The 18,453-nt window shown below is 40.0% G+C and overlaps 1 protein-coding gene and 1 pseudogene across 1 annotated transcript in view; one reads left to right on the forward strand and one right to left on the reverse strand.

The window, feature by feature from the left end:
• Pspc1 (paraspeckle component 1) overlaps positions 1-18,453 on the forward strand; it is a 60,645-nt gene that overhangs the window by 7,900 nt on the left and 34,292 nt on the right. The window contains exons 3-5 of the mRNA XM_050129145.1: positions 2,726-2,821; positions 5,192-5,388; positions 9,514-9,598. Coding sequence (XP_049985102.1) covers positions 2,726-2,821; positions 5,192-5,388; positions 9,514-9,598 — 378 coding nt within the window. The remainder of the gene's footprint in view (positions 1-2,725; positions 2,822-5,191; positions 5,389-9,513; positions 9,599-18,453) is intronic.
• LOC126492598 (cytochrome c oxidase subunit 6A1, mitochondrial-like) lies at positions 1,010-2,652 on the reverse strand (annotated as a pseudogene).

Here is an 18,453-nt window from a genome sequence, read left to right on the forward strand (position 1 = left end):
AGAACAGGCTCCAAAGCTGCAGTGAAACCCTGTTTCAGAAAAAAAAATTTTTTTTTTTAATGGGACTAGAGAGGGCACTTGTAACTCTTGGAGAAGGCCCAGATTCAGTTCCCTCACATGTACAGCATTTCACAACCATCCCTAACTACAGTTCCAGGAAAGCTGGTATCTTCTTGACTTATGGGCACCAGACATACATGTACTGTTCTCACATACATGCAAACAAAACACTCATACACATAAGAAAAATGTAAATATTTTTTTTCTTTTTTTTTTTGTTTTTCGAGACAGGGTTTCTCCGTAGCTTTTTGGTTCCTGTCCTGGAACTAGCTCTTGTAGTCCAGGCTGGCCTCGAACGCACAGAGATCCGCCTGCCTCAGCCTCCTGAGTGCTGGGATTAAAGGCGTGTGCCACCACCACCCGGCTAAATAATTTTTTTTGACAGATGGGTTTGGCCTTTTGTTATTGAAGCAGTGTGATTGTTCCAGTTTTTGTGGGTCCTTTACCCTACAACTCATTCTAGCCCAGACTGACTTGAGATCATTTTTGCCTCATAGTCCCTAGTGCTGGGATTATAGGTAAATCATAGTAACCATTGATACCCCCGCCCTGACCACGTGCATTGGTGTTTTGCTTGAATTTATATCTGTTGAAGGTTCAGATACTCTGGAGCTGGAGACACAGACAATTGTGAGCTGCTATGTGGGTCCTCTAGAAGAGGAGCTAATACTCCTAAGTATGCTAAGCCATCTCTCTAGCCTGAGAAATCTTTTTTTTTGGGGGGGGTGTTATCATATGGGGGAGTTGACACAGGGTTTCTCTGTGTAGCTCTTGCTGTCTTTAAACTTGCTCTGTAGACCAGGCTGGCATTGAATTCATAGAGATCCACCTGCCTCTACCTTCTGGGTGAAAGTCTTCTGCTGCCACTGCCCAGCAAGAAATAATTTTCCACCTTTCTGCCCTCTTCTTTGTTCTTTCTTTAAATTATTATTATTATTATTTTTTCATGAAGAAGGTAACTTTAAGTTATTTATTTAGGCCATCTCCTCTTGTAAGCAAAGGGATGGAAGATCAGTGTAATGGTCACTGTAGGATACAAGGAAAGATGAGTTAGCACCCCATGCGCTTTCATGGTCCACAAAGTAATGGTCCAAACCCCTTGCTGCCTGGGGGAAGGTCCAGGTTCTCTTTACTCATCTTCATAGCCAGTCGGAAGTGGGTTCACATGAGGGTTGTGGAAGAGGTGTGGTTACCATCTCCCCAGGGGAAGGGCTTGGTCCTGATGCGGAGATGAGGGTAGGCAACGAACTGGGGTCTCTTGTGCTCTCCGTACTGCGACTTCAGGAAGACGTTGAGCATGCTCACTCCCACCCCGGGTAGCGCCACGAAGTAGGTGAGGGCCTTTCACATGCGAGCTGAACCCTCCTCGCAGCGGGCACCACTCGACATGAGCCACCCGTGGGAGGGCCCGGCCCAGCAGCCCCGACAGCCGAGATCTGCACACCGATGACACCACCTTGGAACTACCCTTTCTTTAAATTATTTAATTTAATTTTTTTTTTTAGGTGTATGAGTGTTTTTCTGCATGTATGTCTGTACTGGTAGAGCCAGGAAAGGGAGTCAGATCTCTGTTGTGAGCCACCACGTAGGTGCTAAGAATTCAACCTGGGTTCTTTGGAAGAGCAGCAGTGTTCTTAACTGTTGAGCTAGCTTTCCAGCCCCATTCCTCCCCTTTTATTTCAAATGAGTTCTCCACCCCCCCCCCTTTTTTTTTTTCCAAGACAGGGTTTTCCTGAGTAACTCTCTAGCTGTCCCGGAAGTAGCTCTAATTAAAGATTTTTATTTTTTATGTATACAATGTTCTGCCGGCATGTATGCCTGCAGTCCAGTAGATCTCCTTTAAACCACTACTAGAAAGTTTGTGTCAAGTCGACAAAACAACTAACCAGCACAGCTATCTTGGCTACCTATTTTGACCCAGATACTAAAAATTAACTGATTTTGTAGCATGGTCTCACTGTGTAGCACTGACTGTCCCGTGGACGTGCTGTAGACCAGGCTGACCTTGAACTCACAGATCCTTCTGCCTCTCCAGTACTGGGGGTTATATATAGGCTTGTGCTACCACACCTGGCTTTATTTTTATATATGGATATGCATGATTCTTGGGACTTTTTTTTTTTTTTTTTTTTTTGGATTTTTCGAGATAGGGTTTCTCCGTAGCTTTTTGGTTCCTGTCCTGGAACTAGCTCTTGTAGACCAGGCTGGCCTCGAACTCACAGAGATCCGCCTGCCTCTGCCTCGGGAGTGCTGGGATTAAAGGCGTGCGCCACCACCGCCCAGCGGGACATTTTTCTTTACTGTGACATTTTTCAAGTGAATATTTTATTATAAATTTTATTTATATATTTATTTATTATTTATTTATTTATTTATTTTTTTGAGACAGGGTTTCTCTGTAACTTTTAGTGCCTGTCCTGGAACTAGTTCTTGTAGACCATGCTGGCCTCAAACTCACAGGGTTTCTCAGTGTGGCCCCGGTGTCTAGGAACTAGCTGTTTAGATCAGACTGGTCTCAAACTCACAGAGATCTGCCTGCCTCTGCCTCCCGAGTGCTGGGATTAAAGGCATGCGCCACCACCGCCTGGCCATTATTATAAATTTTAGGAGAGTGCTAATTGTAGTCATGAAATTAATTTTCATTAATGCCTTTATACTTACCCAGAACACCTCGTCCAGTAATTGTGGAACCCATGGAGCAGTTTGATGATGAAGATGGCTTACCAGAGAAGCTAATACAGAAGACTCAGCAATATCATAAGTAAGACTTGATTAATAAAGTTATTTTAGATGTGTGTGTTTATTTATTTTTTTGGTTTTTCTAGACAGGGTTTCTCTGTAGCTTTGGAACTTGTCCTAGAACTTGCTCTGTAGATCAGGCTGGCCATAGAGATTTCGCCTGCCTCTGCCTCTGCCTCCCAAGTGCTGGGATTAAAGGCGTATTCCACCCCTGCCCAACGTGGTTTATTACATTTTTCTAAAGTACTATTAGAGCATAATTTGGTTAATAGAGTGGTTTGGTCTATATGGAATGTTGTTTTTATTTTAAAAACTATTTAATTTTATGTGTATATACCTAAGGCTATGTATATGCACCACATGTGTGCAAGAGCTCGCAGGAGTCAGAAGAAGTGTTGGAGCTCCTGGAACTGGGTTACAGATGGCTCTGAGCTGGCTTATGGGAGCCAAACGTGGGTCCTTTGCAGTAGTAGTAATTGCTCTTAACTGTTGAGCCATTTTGTCAGCTGCATTATTTCCCCTTCTGAAACATAGATAAAACATGATAGTTTTACTTAGAAATGTTTCTACTTTTGTTTTTGTTTGTTTGGCTTTTCGTGACATGGTTTCTCTATAGATTTGGAGCCTTCCCAAGCCTGTCCCGAAATAGCTCTTATAGACCAAGCTGGCCTTGAACAGAGATCCACCTATCTCTGCTTCCCAAGTGCTGGGATTAAAGGTGTGCGCCACCACGGCCTGGCAAGTTTCTACTTTTTATTATTTAGTTCTTTTTATTTTTTTTAATCTTCATTGTGTAGTTCTGGCCGATCTGGAATTTGCATGTGGGTATGTGCACATGAGTGCAGGTGTCAGTGGAGGCATCAGAGCCCTGGAGCTGGGATAGAGGCTTAGTTGTTGAGCTGCCTGACATGGGTGCTGGGAATGAAGCTCTGGTCCTCTGTAAGAGCAGGGAGTGCTCTTATGTGCTAAGCCATTTCTTCTTATTTCTTTCTTTAAATTTTCTTGTTATTATTTTAATTTTGAGTCAGGGTTTCACTGTGTAGCCCTGGATAGACTGGACCTCTCTGTGTGTGGACCAGGCTTCAAACTAGGTTTCAAACTAGACTCTCCCTGTCTCTGCTTTAGGAAAGCTGGGGTTAAATTTGTGCAACACCATGCCTCTTATTTTTCTTTTCTTTCCTTTTTTCCCCCCACCAATTTGAGATAGGGTCTTAAATTCAGACAACTCCCCTCCTTTCTTATCCTCTGCATGCCCTCCCAGTATCAAATCCAGGGTTTCTCCATAGCTTTTGGTTCCTGTCCTGGAACTAGCTCTTGTAGACCAGGCTGGCCTCGAACTCACAGAGATCTGCCTGCCTCTGCCTCCCGAGTGCTGGGATTAAAGGCGTGCGCCACCACCGCCGGGCCTTTATATGGTTCTTGTTATTTGCCTCCTTTTGCTCCGTGATAATTTGCTTTGTTAGTGCTTGGAATTGTGTTGCTTCAGCTCATCTTTCCTTTAATTACAAGTAAAATGAAAATTCCAATTGTGAGGTTTCTGTAGAAGAGATGAAAATTGTGCCATTATTAATTATTATTATTATTAATTTATTTTTTTTGGAGATAGGGTTTCTCTGTAGTTTTGAAGCCTGCTGTCCTTGATGTCCTAGAACTCAATCAGTCCTGTGTGCTGGGATTTATGCTGCCACCACCCAGCCTTTTTTTTTTTGAGACATTGGTCTCACTATGTAGCCCTGATGGCTAGGAATGCAGTGTGTTGACCAGACTGGCCTTCATCTCATATAGATAGATCCCCCTGGCTTGCTTCCTGAGTGCTAGGATTAGAGGCATGCTCCACTAAGCTCGGCCCATTTTTTTCATTTAGTTATTTGTTTGCTCATTTATTATTTGAGTATTGAAAATAAGTATATACATAGTTGTGACATAAATTACGTTACAACAGCACATCTGTTAAGTATATAACTATAGACAGTGATATCAGTTTGTTATCTTTAACCCAACTACTTAACTTGGTACATAACACAATATTTTTATTACTAAGAAAATCTGATTCTAAGACTCATTGTGTTTGTATGTTGCAGGTTTTATTATATATAATTGTTGAATGAAAATGAGAAAGTCTTTATGGGAGGTAGTAATGATAACATGGGTTAGAGTATTGCATTTTGTAAGTTTGAATCATTGTCTTATTACTTATTAGTTGATGTTCTTGGGAAGTTTCATAAATTCATGTATATAGACACTTTCATGATATTGTCATGAGACAATGTATTATGCCTCACTGTTCAGGCCATAAATACTATAAATTTCCAATAAGTAATAGTTGTTATTTTTCTCTGTTGTGGTTTACCTTTTAAGCATACATTTTTGTACGTTTTTAATGTTAATATAGGGAAAGAGAACAGCCACCACGGTTTGCTCAACCCGGGACATTTGAATTTGAATATGCATCTCGATGGAAGGCTCTTGATGAAATGGAAAAGCAGCAGCGTGAACAGGTTGATAGAAACATCAGAGAAGCCAAAGAGAAACTGGAGGCAGAGATGGAAGCAGCTAGACATGAACATCAATTAATGCTAATGAGGCAAGGTAAGAGATGTACCACTGATACGTATTAGTATTTTGTTGTGATTGTGTTTTTGGAGATAGGGTCTTTCTATGTATATACCAGCTGGCTTTGAGTTCTGTTTTTCTCTGCCTTCTGAGTGCTGTGCATTTGCATTAACTTGCCAGTTAGGAGTTCAGAAACGAGTTATGATTCAATATATTAGTTAAAAATTTTTCATGAGAACTTTTGTGATTGTTTAAAGACAGAGTCTTACCAGGTAACTCAGGTTCTTCTTGAATTCCTGATTATCATCTTGAGTATTGGGATTGTAGATGGAAGCCATAACTCCTGATGAGATTTTTAAAGACAAAAACCAACCAAACAAAACATTCCAGAAGTTTAGTAGGATTGAGTATCTCTCATCCAGAAAGCTTGGTAACAGATTTGTTTCAGATTTGGATTTCTGGGTTTTAGCTTTTCCAATGTAGAATGTTCATTCAGCCTCTGAAAGTGTGAGGGAGCTGGAGAGATAGCTCTGGTTTTTCTGGAGGATCCAGGTTGGATTTCCAGCACCCTTACGGCAGCTCACAACTGTCTAAAACTCCAATCCCAGGGATTCTGACGTCCTCTTCTAGACTCCTTGGGTACTGAACGCAAATAGTTCACAATCATACATGCTCTCAAAACACCCAAACACATGAAAATAAGGGGGAAAAAGGTGTTAGGCTGGGTCTGTTGGTAGGTTACATGACTAGAATGAATAAAGCCCACAGTTATATTTGAAGTGGAAGTGGTTGGTGAATGCCTGTACTTCTAGGACTTGGGTGAAACTGGAGACTAGGAGTTTCAAGGTTAACCTTGGTTAGCAAGTTCCAGGGCAGCCTGGATTACAAGAGACACTGAGTTTCTTACGTGAGTGGCATTGCTGGAGGTAGTTGAAGGATGTTTAACTTTAGTAGTAATACAGATATCATTCCATTGAAAGAAAGGGAAGCATAGTATACAATTTGTGTAAGATAGGAATGAAATAAATACTCCCGTCCCCTCCCCCCTTTTTTCTTTTTGAGACAGGGTTTCTCTGTGAAGCCTTGACTATTGTGGAAGTCACTTTGTAGACCAGGCTGGTTTCAAACTCACAGGGTCTGCCTGCCTCTGCCTTTGAGTGCTGGGATTAAAGGTGTGCATCACCACTTCCCAGAGCCACATGTAAAATTTTATTTGGTAGAAAGATTATGATTAAGTACTGGCTTTAAGGTTATATTACTGTGCATTAGAAGAGCACCAAAATGGAGCTATGATTTTTGTTAAATTATAGAGTTCTTTTTTTAAGCATACACAAGGCTATGGAGTCAATCCCCAGTTGGACCTCAGGTTTAGGGGAGGGAGGAGGGAGTATCAAATGATAACTGGTAGAGAAGAAAAAGATTTATGTGTTCAAATAACTTTGGGGAATCAGAAAGATTAGGTCCTTTTTTTTTCTTTTTTTTAAAAATTTTTATTTTTTGGTTTTTTGAGATAGAGTTTCTTTGGAGCCTGTCCTGTAACTAGCTTTTGTTGACCAGGCTGGCCTTGAACTCATAGAGATCCACCTGCCTCTGCCTCCCAAGTGCTGGCACTTGGGAATTAAAGGCGTGCACCACCACCACCACCACCCTGCAAAAACTGGGAAGAGGGGGGACTTGATGGGGAGGGGGAGGGAAATGGGAGGCGGCGGTGGGGAAGAGACAGAAATCTTTAATAAATAAATAAAAAAACTGGGAAGAACATGAAACTGATAACTCAGTTTGTAAGAGCAGTCTTTGAACAAATCTTTTTTAAAATACATATATATTTTGTCTGCATTATGCGTATTGTCTTGGAAGCCGGACGAGGACATTAAATTCCCGGGAATTGGAGTAACCCGTCGTAGTGAGCTGTCATAGTATTCGGACCTAGGTACTGGCATTCAACCATGAGGTTCTCTGGAAGAGCAGCCAGTGCTCTTTTGAGCTCTCTCTAGCCCCCAAGAGCAGTCTTTTTTTTTTTTCTTCACTTTGAGACAGGGTTTCTCTGTGTACCCCTAGCTGTCCTGCAACTCACTCTACAGACCAGGCTGGCCTCACAGTGGAGATTTCTAGAGGCCTCCCAAGTACTGGGATTAAAGGAGTGTAGCACCAGTGCCCACCTTCTAGCCCTGTTTTCATTTTCTCTTTTTCTTTAATGTAGATTATTTTGTAACTAGATGACCTTGAAGTTCTAACTTCAAGAGGATGACCTTGATTACTCTTCCTACCTTCAACTCCTAAATTCTGGAATTAAGTATATTAGAACACACCCCCCCCCTTTTTTTTTTTTTTTTTTTTGAGACATGGTTTTGCTGTAGTTTTAGAGCCTGTCCTGGAACTAGCTCTTGTAGACCAGGCTGGCCTCAAACTCACAGAGATCGCCTGCCTTTGCCTCCCGAGTGCTGGGATTAAAGGTGTGTTAAATTTTCCTTTTGAGATATAGGGCCAGAGAGGAGGGGAGGTCTCAATGTAGCCCAGGTTTACCTAAAACTTGGCTATAGTGGAGGATAAATTTGAGCTTCTGATTCTTCACTGAAGTGCTGGAAGTATAGGTCTATACTACTATGCCTGGTGTGACAAATGTTCACTGTTATGTGGTACCATATGCCTGAATTCTCAACGTTTGGCACATACTGGCTGGAGAATCAGGAGTTTAAGGTTATTGTCTGCTACATATAATGATTTAAAATTTGGTCTGGATTTTATGAGATCCCATCTCAATTACCCCTTTCCGCTATTACCAAAAGAAAAAAGAAAAAACATTGATGACTCATCTCTAAATCCTTTTGCTAAATTCTAATTTCTGTTAGGATAAAATACAGGACTCTGTTTTTAATAGAGTCTCACTGTTGTCCTATAGGATCTTGCTATATAGTGCTGGTTGGCTTAGAACTCTATAATTATATAGTTTAGTTAGTCTGGTCTAGACTCTTCTTGCCTCTATCTCCCAAGTGCCCAGCTAATGTAATGTTCTCCAATCATAATTCTCCCACACAGAAACACTTATTTATTTATTTATTTATTTATTTATTTATTTATTTATTTATTTAATTTGAAGGCAGGTTCTCTCTGCTATTGTAGCTCTGGCTGCCTGGAACTCCCAGAGTGTCTCTTGAATGCTGGGATTTAAAGTGTGCCATCCTGTAGACCAGGCTGGCCTTTAACTCACAGAGATCCACCTAGAAAAAAAATATATATATATAAGTTAAAAAAAAAATAAAGTGTGCCACCATACCACACCTGTATAGAAGTATTAACTCTAGGTTTAGGTATCACTTTATGATCATTGTTGACTGTCTGATATTTATCCTTTATTGATTTCTTTAAAGTGGCATAGAAGTTGCATATGGTATTGTGTACCTGTAACCAATGGCAGAACTCTGCAAGGAGTTGGGAGGATTCCAAGTGTGAGGTCAACCAAGACTACATAATTTATCAAAGCATTATTTAAAAAAAAAAACAGCTGTCGTTGCTCATGTATATAATCCCAGCACTTTTGAAGTTTAGGGAAGGTGGATTGTAGTGAGTTTGAAACCACCTTGGGTTACATAGTTCTAGTTTGTTCTAGGGCAGTTATTCTCAACTTTCTTAATGCTGTTATTCTTTAATGCAGTTCTTCATGCTGTGGTGACCCTCAACCATAAAATTATTTCTACGCTAATTTATAATTAATTTTGCTACTCTTATGAATTATGTTGTAAATATTTGTTTTCCCATGGTCTTAGATGACTCCTGTGAATAGATTGACCCTATCTTTTAAAATAACCCACAAAAAATTAGGATTAAAATAAAAAAGAGATAGCTAGGGAGATGTCTCAGCAATTAAGAGCACTGACTACTTTTCCAGAGGACCCAGGTTTGATTCCTAGTATCTACAGCTGTCTGTAACTCCAGTTCTAGGGGATCTAATGTCCTCTTCTGGCATCCTTGGATACCAGCCATGCAAACTTGGAGGCAAACTATTCATACATATAAAATAAATCTTTGAAACAAAATAGAAAGCAGTAGAACCAGTATTTTCTTAGCTCTTATGTGCTCCAGTAATAGACATTCCACGCTTGGATGTGAAAACTCAGAAAAGGAAGGTTAAAAAATTCTAATATGTAGTAATATTTTTTTTAGATCTAATGAGACGTCAAGAAGAACTCAGACGCTTAGAAGAACTCAGAAACCAAGAATTGCAAAAACGGAAGCAAATACAACTGAGGTAAATTAATACCTAACATAGATGTATTTCGTTGTATGTTTTATTGATAAAATTCTCTTCTCCTTTGTAAGTTGTGAAAATAGTAAAAATACTGAAGAAACCTTTTTTTTCATCCACACGTGGGAAATTAGAATTGTGTTTCTTTTGCTGGTAAAGGGCACTCTTTGCACAGATTTTGAGGTTAAGTATTGCATGTAATTAATTGTAAGAATGTTCAGTGATTTGCCAGACTTTTTCCAGAGATAGATACATTTAGATTGCTATTTTGCTTTAGTTTTGTTTTGAAATAGGTTTTCACTGTGTAACCTGAGTTGGCTTGTCACTGCTATTGTCTACCAGGTTGGCCTCAAAGTCTAGAACATCGAGCCTTATTTTCCCAATGGGCGATGGAGGCACACCCTTTCAATCCTAACTCTTCGGAGCTATAGAAGCAGGTGGATCTCAGTGAGTTCAAGGCCAGCCTGGTCTACAAAGGAAGTTCAGGACACCAAAAAAAAAAAAAAAAGTTTAGGTTCATGCTACTGTGTTCAGTTTATGCAGTGCCTGGGCTCTTGTGTGGTAGATAGACACTTTACCAACTGAGCTACATCCTCTGCTCAGCGGCATGGGCATTAAAAATCACTTAGTCTTCAAAGTTTCAAAAATCATATGTTAATTTTTTTTTTTTTTTTTGTTTTGTTTTTTCAAGACAGGGTTTCTCTGTGGAACAGTCCTGACTGTCCTGGAATTCACTTTGTAGACCAGGCTGGCCTCTAACTCACTGAATTCCTCCTTACTGAGATCCTCTGCCTCTGCCTCCCAAGTGCTGGGATTAAAGACATGTACCACCACCGCCTAGCATAAGTTAACGTTTTAAACAAAGCTATAATAGATGAAAAAATTTGAATTTTTTTCATATAAAAGTAGTAAGGGGTAGGAGAGATGGCTCAGCGGTTAAGAACACTGCCTGCTCTTCCAAAGGTCCTGAGTTCAATTCCCAGCAACCACATGGCTCACAACCTTCTGTAATGAGATCTGGTGCCCTCTTCTGGCCTGCAGTTATACATGCAGGCAGAATACTGAGAATACTGTATACATAATAAATAAATTAAAAGAAAAAAGAACACTATTTGCTTTTGCAGAGGACTGAGGTTTAATTCCCAGCACTCAAAACTGTCTGTAAGTGCAGTCCAGGGGATTCTGTGCCCTCACACAGACACACATGCCGACAAAATATCATCGCCTGGTTGAGAGCTACTCTTATACTTTCAGTGTACCTCACAGTTTGAGAGCTCATCAGGAAAAGGACACTCATGGTTTCTTTTTATGTAAACAGTTTTTTGTTTTCATGGAAACCGGTCTAGATCTTCTCAGTTTCTCAAAAGGAAGCTTCTTCCCAAATTTAAAACCTTATTTAAATCCAGCTTTCTCTTTTATCCCAATTTGTCAGCTAGACTTTTGTATAGTAATGAATCCTATAGATAACTGCCACCACTCCTTCCCACTCCAGGAAGGAAGACAACTAATCAAAACCAAATAGAGTGTGGAAGAGAAAATCCTAATTGCTACATAAAATTTAACACATGAGTCTGATAGAGATGAATAACATAGTCACATTGAAAAGTGATTTGAGAGCCGGGCGGTGGTGTCGCACGCCTTTAATCCCAGCACTTGGGAGGCAGAGGCAGGCGGATCTCTGTGAGTTCGAGGCCAGCCTGGACTACAAGAGCTAGTTCCAGGACAGGAACCAAAAGCTATGGAGAAACCCTGTCTCGAAAATTAAAAAAAAAAAAAAAGTGATTTGAGGGTCCTGAAGAGATGGCTTTGTGGTTAAGAGTACTGACTGCTCTTCCAAAGGTCCTGAGTTCAATTCCCAGCAACCACTTGGTGGCTCACAACCATCTGTAATAAGATCTGGTGCACTTTTCACTTTTCTGGCCTGCAGCCATACACGCAGACAGAACACTGCCTATACAACACATAAGTAAATCTTAAAAAAAAAAAAAAAAGAAAGAAAAAGAAAAGAAAGGAAAAACGTGGTTTGGGACCTAAATAATCTTTTGTTATTTTGTTTGGGTTTGAAACAAGGTCTCTTGTAGTTCAGACTGGTTTCAAATGTAGCCTAAACTGGTCTTGAAGTTAGTATGTAGCTGCAGTTGGCCTTGAAAAAGAATGGACTTGGTAAGCTGAAATTTTTAGACAATAGGATATTTGTCATGCGCTGTAGAGGAATGAACTATCAAGCCAGGGGAAGACATGTAAGGCATTGTACATGCTTTTTTTTTTTTCTTAAATTTATTATGTATAAATAGTATTTTGTCTGCACTCCAGAAGGGGACACCAGATCGCATTACAGGTGGTGGTGAGCTACCATGTGGTTGCTGGGAATTGAACTCAGTACCTCTGGAAAAGCAACCAGTGCTCTTAACCACTGAGCCATCTCTCCAGACCCCTTACATCTTTATTTTTAAGTAGAAGAATCTACTATTTACAATCTAAAAAGAGGAGATATTGTATGACTCCAATTACTATAGAAATAGCAAGCTAAGGAGATGGGAAGACCAGTGTTTAAGGTTAGAGAATGGAGGTGATGATGATGTGGAAAATTATTTTAAAGATTATTTTCATGTGATGAGAGTACCTGTATGTATGCTGTGGAAGTCAGAAACAGGCATCAGATTCCCAGAACTGGAGTTACAGGTGGTTGTAAGCCTTCACGTGGGTTCTTTGAACCCAGGTCTTCCACAAAAGCAGCAGGCGCTCTATTGATTGATTCTCAAGACAGGGCGTCTCTGCATAACAGCCCAAGTTGTCTTAGAACTAGCTTTGTAGATCAAACTGGCCTCCAACTCAAGAGGTTCACCTCTTTCTGCTTCTGAGTGCTGGGATTAATGACAGGCGCCACCACCTCCTGGCTTTAGCAAGTGCTCTTAACCTCTGAGTCATCTCTTCAGGAACTCAGATTTGTAGGGCAATAAAACTGCTTTGTATAATCCTACCTTTTTTCTTTCTTTGAACCTACAACATGCATACCAAAACTGAACCCTAACAGAAACATTGAACTCTGAATGTTAATGTGTTATTGAGGTTAACAGATTTTAACAAATGTGTCATTCATGGGAATGTTGACAGTAGGTTGTTGTGGATTTCGGTATGGAAGGAAGTATTTGGGAATACAATCTACCGCTCAATTTTCTTACGAACCTCGAAAAACAAAAACAAAAAAGAAAACACACACAAAACTGCTTCTAAAAGAAAAAATAGTTACACACACATGCATGCAGGGAAAGCCATACATTTATTCCATAATCTAGTTTTTTTTTTTTTTTTTTCTCTTCAAAACAGGGTTTCCCTGAAATCAGAACCTGTCCTGGAATTAGCTTTTGTAGACCAGGCTGGCCTCTGTCTCACAAGTGCTGGGATTAAAGGTGTGCACCACCACTGCCCAACTCCTTGTTTTTTCTTGTTCTTAGTAGCCTCTTATTGTGTAATCTAGTTTTAAGGGTATAGGTGTTTGTGTTTGTATTGGGGGCAGCATGCACTTTTGAATGTGTACTGGTCTCTATGCTACAGGCTGTCTTTCCTTTTTTCAACTGCTGGGATCATAGGTGTGTGCTTCCACATCCAGCATTCTGAACAGTTTAGGAACTGTAGTATGAGACCCAGGTTATCACTGTTGGAGAATGAAGAAAGACAAGATGAATGGTGTATGTTATATTAGAATCACTACTGTGAGATCAGAGGGTTTTAATATTAATAGGTAAACTCAGATGTACAAGTATGTGATTAAACTAATGTTTTCATAGCGCTATCCACTAAACGACCCCAGAAGCAGTGATGTCAGCAACAGTGAGCACACCTACTTTTCAGATCCTTGTAAGTGATTTTCCCTAATCAAACAAGCCATGGTTTTTGAAGAAATTGTATTAATAGTAAGGAAGTACCTACTTACAAGGGGACTTTAACAAGGGTAGATTATCTCAGAAGAACCTGGAAACCAACATGACAGCTTCTCTTGGCCAACAGTTTAACCAAAAGAAGGGAGAAAGGTAGAGAGGTTGAGACAGAGAAACAGAGAATGAGATCATTAGCTTTTAAACCATAGAACAAAATTTATATAAGTTCCATACTGCTAAAAGTATCGGACAGTTAAATACATAACAGGAAAAAAGCAGCTCTTTGCAGTAGAATTTCATGTGTCAAATTAAAAAGTAAAGGTGATAAATCACTGATAAGCGTATAGTAATAATTATAGAAAAGACAATTTTTCTTTTTTGTTTCACTATGTATTCCATGGGGGTCCTCTTATTTCAGTTTCCTTATGATTGGCAGTCCAGGTGTGCCTTACCATACCTAGAAGATAAGATTTACTGATGAATGTGAAAGTGGACTTGAACAACAGGACTTTTGCATAGTGTTAATACAAATAAAACTGACATCATTAACAGTTTATATGGTGGATGCTGGAGAGTTGGCTCGGAGATTAAAAGTATGCGCTGGTCTTTCAGAGGACCCAGGTTCCATTCAGACACTTAAAAAGGCAGTTACCAACTTTCTCTAACTCTAGTTATACAGTTCCCCCTTCTGGCCTCCTCAGGCACTGCATGCACACAGTGCACAGATACATGTTTTTTAAAAAATATTTTAATTGTATATTATTGTTGGAGAGATGGCTTAGTGGTAAAGAGCATGTACTGCTCTCCTTAAAGTTTTTTTTTTTTTACTATTTTTAATTTTATTTATGTAATGTGTATGGGTGTTTTGCTTACATGTTTATGTATGATAGCGTGCTTGGAGTGCCGTCAGATTGAAGAAGAGGGAACCAAACTCTTTGGGACTGTATTACAAATGGTTGTATTGCCTTGTTGGTGTTGGGAATGGTTTTCTGGAAGAGTAGCCAGTGCTCTTAATTGCTCCCAGCACCCATGTCAAGCAACTTATACTGTCTAACTTTGGAGAAGAACAAAATGCTCTGGCCTTCATGGACATCTGCACTCACATATTCATGCATAGACGTTTACATACACAATTAAAAACAAATCTTAAATTTTTGTATTAAGGTTAAGTGGAAAAAGAGTAAATTCAAAGTAGAGATTCTTAGTAGACAGCACTGTGACTAAATGTCAGAATTTTTCATTATCCCAATGAGACACTTCATATCATGCACTTGTTGATATTTCTCAGTAAGGATATAGCATATGATATCTTCTCAGATATTCTTGCCATGCATAACCCCTTTCTTGTCAGGAAAAAAGCTAGACGAGTGCAAATTAAAGGATTGTCTACAAAATAATAAATTCTCTTTAAAATTACCCCCCCCCCCCGTGTGTGTATGTATAATGTGTTTGTGTGCACTTGCCATGGTGATCTTGTAGAGTTAAGTAGGTAAATTATTGGAGTCTTTTCTATTTTCTGAGGTCCAGGGATTAAACTGGGGTCTCCAGCTCATAGGGGCAAGCACTTGTATATCCCGAAGAGACTCAATGGCCTTCAGTTTTTTTTTAAAAAGAAGCCAACACTGGCTGCAGAGGTGATTCAATGGTTAGGAACCATGTCATACTTCCACAGAGATTCTGGGATCAACTCCTGGCTCTCACATGGTGGCTCAGAATTCTTTGTAACTCTAGTTCCAAAGTATCTGATGCCCTCCTTTGGCCTCTGCATGCATGCACATGTATCTGTACATGTACACATACAAGTGCATGCATGCACATGTATCTGTACATGTACACATACAAACATATAGGCAAGCAAACACTCATACACAATAAGGTAATAAATAAACCTTTGTTTTTGTTTTTGTCTTTGTGTAGCCCTGGCTGTGTTGGCCTCATTCGGTAGTCCAGGCTGGCCTTGCACGCAGAAATTTGCCTCTGCTTCCCAAGTGCTGGGATTAAAAATGTGTCACCACACCTGACTAAATTAATAAATCTTTTTTTTTTTTTTCCCCTATCAGACAGGTTTCTCTGTGTAGCCTTGGCTCTCCTGGAACTCCCTGTAGACAAGGCTGGCCTCAACTTCGTGGAGATTCACATACCTTTGCCTCCTAGGTGCTGGGATTATAGGTGTGTGCCATTACCATCCAGCCTTTTTTCTTTTTTCAAAGTAAATAAATCTTAAAACAAAACAAACTTGAGACCAGGCAGTGGTGGCACATGCCTTTAAGCCCAGCACTTGGAAGGCAGAGACAAGTGAATTTCTATGAGTTCGAGGCTGGCCTGGCCTACAGAGAGAGTACCAGAACAAGCTCTAAAGCTACACTGAGAAATTCTGTCTTAAAACACCTAGTGAAGGGGCTGGAGAGATAGCTCAGTGGTTAAGAGCATTGCCTGCTCTTCCAAAGGTCCTGAGTTCAATTCCCAGCAACCACATGGTGGCTCACAACCATATGTAATAAGGTCTGGTGCCCTCTTCTGGCCTGCAGGCATACACACAGATAGACTATTGAATACATAATAAATAAATAAATAAATAAATATTTAACAAAAAAAAAGCACACCTAGTGAAGAAAGAGCTAGGGAGGTTTCTTAGTGGGTCAAAAACACTTGATGTGCAAACCTAACCACCTGAATTGGATCCTTGAACCCAGATGGAAAGCTAGTTAAGGTGGCAGACATCTGTAATCCCTGCATTTTTATATCCAGATGGAAGGCAGGCACTGTAGAATAGAGACTTTTGGGACATGCAGTAATCTGGAGGATATAGTAGGAAGGCAAAACTGAGAGAGCCTGTCCCAACAAGGTGGAAGGACAGCTTCTTACCTCATATATGGACTGTGATGTACATACACAGAAGCAAATACAAAGTTTAAAAAAATCGACAAAACAAAATCAATCGTACAATCATTTCAAGCCAGCCATGATGGCACATGTTTGTAATTTCAACACTCAAATAACAAATAGTTACTTGAGGTAGCAAGAGTACTGTGAAATTGAGGGTAACTTGAATGAGAGAAAGTCTCAAAAATAAATAAATAGTAAGTAAATAATGCAATCTTTTGCAAGTTTTCATCATGTATCATTGCAGTCTGCCTGCTTCATTTCTTTTCAGACTTTTATTTATGTGCAGGTGTCTCTATGTGTGTGCATGTGTAATCCCAGTGCATGTGGGTTCCCACAGAAGCTAGAATGGGGCATCAGGTCCCTGAAGCTGGAGTTTCAATTGTGAACTGCCATCATGGGTTCTGGGGATCTAGTTCTGGTTTTCTGCAAGAGCAGTAACTTTCTGCCAAGCCATCTCTCTAGTCCCTCCCTGCCTGGCTTTTCTGAGTAAATTTTGTTTTCTATCTGTTTTTCTTTGAGTACTTGAATACTAGTTATGCTTCCCTGACATCTTTTCCTTTTTATTTTTCTGAGGATCTACTTATACCCTTTCCCACCATGCTTCTGATTTCCCACTGTTCAGCTGCCTGCCTTCCTCTATTGAGGATGCTCACTGCTCTCAAACTAAAAAACATGGCAATATGTCTTCCCTTTCTCTGTTTCCTTTTTCCTAGCAACTGAAGAGATTTATAGCTTCTTTGCCCTGTTTTCCAAATTCCTAGTAATATTTTCCTTGATCTTCATAAAAGGGGGCAAGTCTCTTCATAAAAGAGACTGAACTGTAAGAGATTGGAGAGAAATAATTAAACTCCTAAGATATTTTAGCAGTAAAGGACCTTGCTAAGCCTGGTGAGTTGAGTTTAAACTCTGGAAACCATTTGGTGGAAAGAACCAGCTCTCACAGGTTGTCCTGACTTTGATTTGTAAGATGTGGCACATATGTACCCCACCCCCAATACATAAATGTGAAAAAGAGAGAATAACCAAATGTAGTATGGAATTCCTATTAAGGCCTAAAACATAAGGAAGCTGTAGATGGGCACTTTGGTGAAAGTTGAATCAAGGATTTTATTTATTTACTTTGTGTCATGATGGCTAAAGGCAGTGAAAGACCTCTAATCATTGGAGCCCACCTGAGGGAAGATAAGGACTATTCTGTAACTTGTCTGTAGGCCCATATTTCTGTATGGGCCATTAGCCTGATCTGAGCTGATCAAGTAACTCTGCAAACAAGCTGTCTCTCTTTAACAATAGCCAGGATGTGCTGCTCCTAGTTTCTTTTGTTATAATTACCTGAGAAGAGATGTTGGCTAAAGCTGATGACTTAAGAGTTAAGAGGTTTGGTGCTTCCTCCCTTTGTAATTTGGAGGATATCTTATAGAGATGCTAATTCATGGCCTACCTGACTGCTAGCATATAGGTAGATGCGGATGTGACCTGAGCCCAGGCACCTGGTTGCCTAGGAGACAGCCTAATGTGCTCCCGCTCAATTGATTTGATGATATATAAGGTGTTTGAAGAATAAACGAGAGATCTTTGGAGAGAGATCTGACCCTTCCATGATGACCGTGTAAGCTGTGTTGGATTGATTCCTTGCGACTCCATTCCAGTCCAATTAGGGAATCTGTGTTGGACCCACACGGGCCCCGACACTTGTCCTCTGACTTCCTGTGTACACGGTGGCATATTATGTGTGCATGCACACACGCAAATATGTAAATAAAATAGTGAAATCAAATTGAGAAACAAAAATGTGTTTTTAACATTGTTTCTGTGTTCATTCACAATTGCTTGGTGGTTATTTGTAATGCAAGGTTGGATAAAGTCTGCTTTTGTAACTTTTCTATAAATTTAACAGCATTAGAATGAAAAATTGTTTCAGTGTTGGTATAAGGTAGTGGACAAAAGAAATAAATTATGAAATTTATACTACCTAGTAGTGGTGGGGCACACCTTTAATCCCAGCATTCAGGAGGCATAAGGAGGCAGGTGGACCTCTTTGAACTTTGAGTTGGAGGACAGCCAGGGTTACACAGGGAAGCCCTGTTTCAAAAA

The sequence above is a fragment of the Alexandromys fortis genome, unplaced genomic scaffold, assembly GCF_014885135.2.
Source record: "Alexandromys fortis isolate MF-2015 unplaced genomic scaffold, M_Fortis_MF-2015_v1.1 scaffold_308, whole genome shotgun sequence".
NCBI classification, from domain to species: Eukaryota; Metazoa; Chordata; class Mammalia; order Rodentia; family Cricetidae; genus Alexandromys; species Alexandromys fortis.